This window comes from Eurytemora carolleeae, unplaced genomic scaffold, assembly GCF_000591075.1.
Source record: "Eurytemora carolleeae unplaced genomic scaffold, Eaff_2.0 scaffold234, whole genome shotgun sequence".
Classification (NCBI taxonomy): Eukaryota; Metazoa; Arthropoda; class Copepoda; order Calanoida; family Temoridae; genus Eurytemora; species Eurytemora carolleeae.
The window spans coordinates 1-6,124 of NW_019396124.1; the positions used below are offsets into that span (position 1 = coordinate 1).

Sequence of the window (6,124 nt, forward strand, 5' to 3'; positions counted from 1 at the left end):
TCTTTTTGGTGTATTTTTATGGTGTTAATTGACTTTTTGAACAAAACAATTCCAGGGGGGGGGGGCAAAAAACAGCCAGGGGGGGCAAAAAAAAATTTTAAAAAAATCTTACCCCCCCTGGCTAAAATTCTGTGTACGCGCCTAACTATTCTGTATAGTTGGTAACCCTAATCCAGGGGTTTATCTAGACTAGAGTTTTTTTGGAAGGTTTAAGACTTCACTTTGTTACAGATTTTATTAAGATAATTTTTATGTGTGCAAATTTATGGATTTAAATATTATTTGTTGCTGATTTTACGTTTCTAAATGTTGCATTAAAGGGTGGTAAGGGTGCATAATTTTTATTCAGATTAATCCTAGACGAACTTTGCTCTAATCAGACGATATTTGATTCTTATTAGCAACTATTTTGTCGAGGCTTAATTTCCCTGGTTAATTGGAACATCCTGCATCAAATAGAAGTTGGATTAAATCTTGCTTTTGTTTAAGTGAAAATCTAAGCTAATTTAAAACTCAATTACTATGAAGCCAAGTTTGTCAGAGTTACCATTAGTTTTGTTAATCAGAGTTACCATTAGTTTTGTTAATCAGAGTTACCATTAGTTTTGTTAATCAGAGTTACCATTAGTTTTGTTAATCGTTTTGCTTCTTTTTGTACATATTTTTTCTGTAGGATCAAAATTTGTTAAAGTGCAAAATTGTTTTTTTTTAACATTTGCTATTCTTACACTATGCCAAATTTTAATCCTAAAAGAAACTATATGCAAAAAAAATCAAAAACGACCGTGTTAAAATGATAGTTTTTCCATTTTTTAGGATAAAAATATCGCAAACTTTAGGTTTTATAAAAAATATATATTTTCTTGTTTTCAGTATGCAAACCTGGGTGTGGGTGCTATCATGGTGGCAATGACGTTGGTTACAGTTCCTCTCATGGACAGGTAGTGTTGTATACAGATTTACTTTATAGAATCAATACAGTAGTTCAATAGGACTTATTTTAGATACTATTTTAACACAAAGTAAGATTTATGGAGGAAAGCTCTTTTTGTAAAATATTTTATAATCCGATCTTAATCATCCGATTTACTAATAACTTAGTCTACCAAATTGTTTTAAAATTTTACTTTTATAAAGAAAATTTTAGTTAATTTTTCAAGTATAATGTCGTTTTAACTTTTTGGAGTTTAAAACTTTAAAGGATGACACAACTGTTATATTTTCATTAGCTGCGTTTAATTTTTTAGTTTTTTAAGCAACGCTTAGTTTTATCTTTGTGCTCAAGCCAAATTTATATATATATATATAATGAAATACATATACCTCACTCTGTGCTTCTAAGAGATGGGACACAGTCACAAAAATGTGTTTCCCGTTGAATACCACATATTTAAAAATTTGAAGAGGGGGGGTGGCAACAATTTGCAGTTTTTTCTCATAGATGGAATACTGCCTTTGAACGACCCCGATTCAAGGTTATAGAAAATCCTTTTTAACAAAAACCTTGAAATAAAATAATTTTTTAAATAGACTAAAAAGCTATGAGTAAATAAACTCTGTAATCTGTATTGTTTAGATTAGGTCGGCGAGTGCTGCATTTGACCGGCTTGGCGGGAATGTGCATATCTGCCATTTTAATCGTAATAGCGCAGAACATTGATTCAGAGGGAGCTCAGGTCTTTCTCATCGTTGCAACACTCAGCTTTGTCGTCTTCTTTGCAGGTTGGTATTTATGAGTGAATTTGGTGCAACTACAGAAAAAAAAATCTGGAAAGAATATTGTCTTTCTTCTTTCTTTTACTTCAGAAATGTCACCAAGTATTTTTTAATTTGCAATTGATATATTTCCAACAAAAAAATTAGAGATCGGATTTTTGTGTGAATATTGTTAATCTTAAATGATCTCGATATGATATCCAATCTGGACACTTTTAGATTTGAGGATTAATGCTTGATCTTTTAATTAAAGCAAGGTATGACCATCACGGGATATTGAAGAGGAATTAAATAATCCACAGACCCGTAGATAAGATAGAGATGAACATCAATGCTTGATACAGAGATTCACAATAAATCTCTGGGCACTTTTTTAGTGAAAGTCCAGTTGCAAATTACAAAATCCTAAGATGACGAGAATTCTAGTTGTTAAGGAGGTTCTATGAAGGAGGTAATGGGGGGGGGGAGATTCGATCGATATAATTTTTAAACAAAGTTAATTTTCGTTTCTCAAAGACGTTTCAATGTTAAAATATGTTTAGTGGGCCCTGGATCCATACCCTGGATGATTTGTGGAGAACTGTTCACTCAGGGCCCTAGACCAGCTGCTTCCTCTATTTGTGTATTTGTGAACTGGGCAGCTAATCTATTGGTAAATATTGTTTAAGCCTTTTATACAAAGAATACACGGTGTTTGTATAAGTTTACAGTGTGCAGTGTACACCATAATTTTAAAGTTTACCATTCGGACTAAGCTTAATATTGCATGCCGTGTTTTAGCGTATGTTAGCCGTAGTTAACATATATTGTTGTTCAAAGAATTGTAACTACATTATGTTTAGTATAATTCTTTTTTTTAAAAATGTGAAGTTAAAAAACTGAAAAATATATATATATAAATTCACAAATATACAAATACAGTGAAACCCTTAATAACGAATACATCGAAAGAATTCATCAAATGTCGTATTCTTCACTTTCTAATAATGGAATGTTGCAGATATTTATAGTTTTTTAATTAAATGATTATATGGAACTCTTTAAAACTGTTCCCGCATCTTCATGGCTATTTATTTATTTTCGCAAATACTGAAATTTACGAAAAATAGTATAAAACTCATTAAAAATTTTCAAGACGACATTTGATAAATTCCTCCGATGTATTCGTTATTAAGGGTTTCACTGTATGAGCGAATAGCTTTATTATATAGATAAATAAATGATTATTCTAAAATACGGATAAAATAATTAATCGCTTAATATCAAGTTGACAATTCCTTTAATTTTAAATCCAAAAAAAATTATTTGCTTTTTACGGCTGAGTTTAATATAAGAAGGATTGTTGGAACTATGTTCTTTATGCCATGGTCATATAAAATGTGAAGTTTCCCAGATATATTGCCTGCTCGGGAACATAAAAAAGATTTCTGGTTTCATTTAGTACTACATTTATACCTTTTATTAGGATTGTTTAGGGGGCCACGTACAGGGCCGTATACACTGTACACTGTACATGGTGTTTATGGGGGTTTATCAGAAATTTCTTAATATTAAACATTTTTTGTATTTAGGTTTCTCTAACTTTCCCAACCTTACTGATTCCTAAACTAGGAAGCTTCACCTTCCTTCCCTTCGCAGTCCTGCTCTTCCTCTTCTTTATCTTCGTGTTCCTTTTCCTACCGGAGACTAAAGGAAGACAGGTCGGAGAAACAACAGCTTTACTCCAGACCAAAGGATGGAAGGCTGGTCAAGCAAGAAGATCATAGTACAGAACCAGATTTTTTTACATTTTTTACAGCGAGAAATTGCAACAAAATAGTGATAAATGATGCCATGTACAGGTAGTCCCATTAAACATTGGAATAAAGGACTATTCTTTACTGAACAATGGAGATATGTTTTTAATATACATTGAAGAAATTTATCTCCAGAGTAGATACTATAAACGAAAATTGATAATATTTAAAATCCATAATTTATATGTCAGGAAATTTTTCATTGGTAAGTTTTATTTTGTAAATGTTATTATGTTACACTTAGCTCAATGTTTTTGTTAATTTTTATTTGTTTTCCAAAATATTTAATAGTGTCTTTTTTAGACTACTCGTTTAAATAAATAAAGAAGATTGATCATTTTTTACGATGTCATAGATTTCTTTTAATTAGCGTTGCATTCAATAGAATATATTTATATTGTCATGTTATGTTTCCTGTATAGGGAATCCTGTATCCATCGGGAAACAAAAAAGATTCAAAATAAATTTTCTTTTTTTACACTAAAGTGCAACATGTACGATGTTAGGTATTTTCCTCAAGGGTGACTTCCCAAGTGAACTTTGCAAAGGTAAGGAAAGGAAAGCTGAGAAGCCAAAGGCTGTAATGGAGGTCGAGCGCTTCGCCTAGGATGAGCTAGGATAAAAACGCGAGGCAAGCCACATTGTGGTTTCTGATTTCATGATCTAATATTTTAAATGCACCAGAACATGAGATTTTTGTTTGGTTTCGACTTAGATCAAGTAATTTTTAAATTAGAGAGGTCAATTTATCCAACTAACAGATTTTCTATCAAGCTGTGTTTTCTTTAAAGGCAGCTGAATATCTAAGGAGACTTGAGCAGTAGTGAATGGTTTATTCTTGCTGGTTTCTGCTGAGATATCTGGAAGAACTCGTTAAAGGAACTCTAAGCATAACCTCAAGGGACCCTCTTGAAACCTTAATTTGATCAATAATGTGGAAGATATTGTCGTTTTTCGAGATTAAGTGTTTAAATCTGATAATTACTAAATCTTTTCCTGCAGCAGTAACTTTTGTAGAGAAACCAAAATTGAAAAAAATCAGTTTTCTAAAATATAAACATTGATGTCAAACTCGAACTTACTTGGACAAAGTTGTGAATTATACATTTTCGCTTTGCGTACAGGGTTTCTTGAAATTAAGCTTCGAGTAAGGGAGGTGGTGCAGGGGTGCCATGAGCCCCACGTAATGACCTCCCGAGCCTCCTCGTGCAAAGAATGACCTCCAAGCCCACGAAACCGTCTCTACGTCTCCAAGCCTCCGCATATCCGTCTCCACGCCCCGCATTTTGGTTTCAAGACATTTGTTCTACTCTTTAAATAATCTTAAGATGGTAAAACAGTTTTAATGATACATTAACAAGTAGTATTGAAAAGTTTTAACTACTGCAGTTTTATATTAAGATAGAGAAATATTTTTCTGCTTATTATGTGAATATTAAGATATTTTAGTTTGGTTGTTTAAGCCATGAAAGGCAAATAAAAATTAAATACAGCACGCGGAGATTAAAATACAGGGCGCAGAGATATGGTGACGCAGCGATATGCGGGAGACGGTTATAGGGGGCTTGAAGGTGATTCTGCAACCCCTCACTCTTACAGTCCTTTTAAAGTTTTTTTTTGCAAAACTCAAAAAAAGCTCTGTTTAAAATGTTAAAAAATTCAATCTTGCATTTTCATCTTGAAAATTAAATTGAAATTATTTGTAAAAAATAAGAAATTCAATATAATGATTACAAAGAAATAATTAATTCTAGCATTGGTTTATTGACAAATTTTTAGTAAGTTTACTGTAGAATTTCTGATTCATTTTTCGTCTTCTTTGTTTGATAATTTAAAAAAATCGATTCTCAAAACGTAAACACTCAAATGGATGATTTTGAGCATCTACTTTCGTGCTAAAATTCAGTAATTATACATCATTAAAACGTTTACTATGTCTCAAATCAATACTAAAATATTTCTCCACAAAACTATATTCTTAGTTCAAATACAATACAATGTCGGTCACTCCCTTTAATATTTAGTTAGTTATATATTTCAAGATTGACATGCCCGCATCACAACTGTACTGTTAGAAAAACTGATTAAAAACCTTTTTAAGAGTAAGGTAAAATAATACGGTTGCTTTACTTTATAAAAGATAACATTCTGCCAATTCCATTGTTACTTATTTAGAAACCACAACAAATGGGTTAGATACTTAAATATTCATAATTTCAGATGAGACAAGGGAATACTTTAGTGAATCAGGCATGCAACTTTAAAATAAAGGTCACTTGAAATTACATCGACGATGATCCCTTTCGAAGAGCCCATACTTTAACAAACATCATTTAAATTCTTATAGTATCTATACATAAATTTGGCTTGTCTGTCTGTTTGTTTGTTTGTTTGTATCCAATAAACGTCAAAACGGCTGAACCGCTCGGGCCCAATTTTTTTGTGCGACATCACGTGACCACAAGGAAGGTTTATGAATGATAAAAAAATGTGTTTAAGGTTTTTAATTTGTAAAAAAATTTAAATTCTTGAAAATCCGCAAATTTTTTTTAAAATCCGCAAAATTTTTTCTTCTTTGTTTTGAAATGTAAACAAAAAGAATATGTTCAGAA

The 6,124-nt window shown here is 31.6% G+C and overlaps 1 protein-coding gene across 1 annotated transcript; it reads left to right on the forward strand.

Moving 5' to 3' along the window:
* Positions 1 to 876: 876 nt before the first annotated feature.
* Positions 877 to 3,852, forward strand: LOC111695656 (glucose transporter type 1; the record flags this gene model as incomplete). The annotated part of the gene is given in 4 exon segments (XM_023465053.1): positions 877 to 941; positions 1,577 to 1,722; positions 2,259 to 2,368; positions 3,288 to 3,852. Coding segments are annotated over 4 exon segments (516 nt in total), but the record flags the coding sequence as incomplete, so codon positions are not given.
* Between the last annotated feature and the right edge of the window lie 2,272 nt (positions 3,853 to 6,124).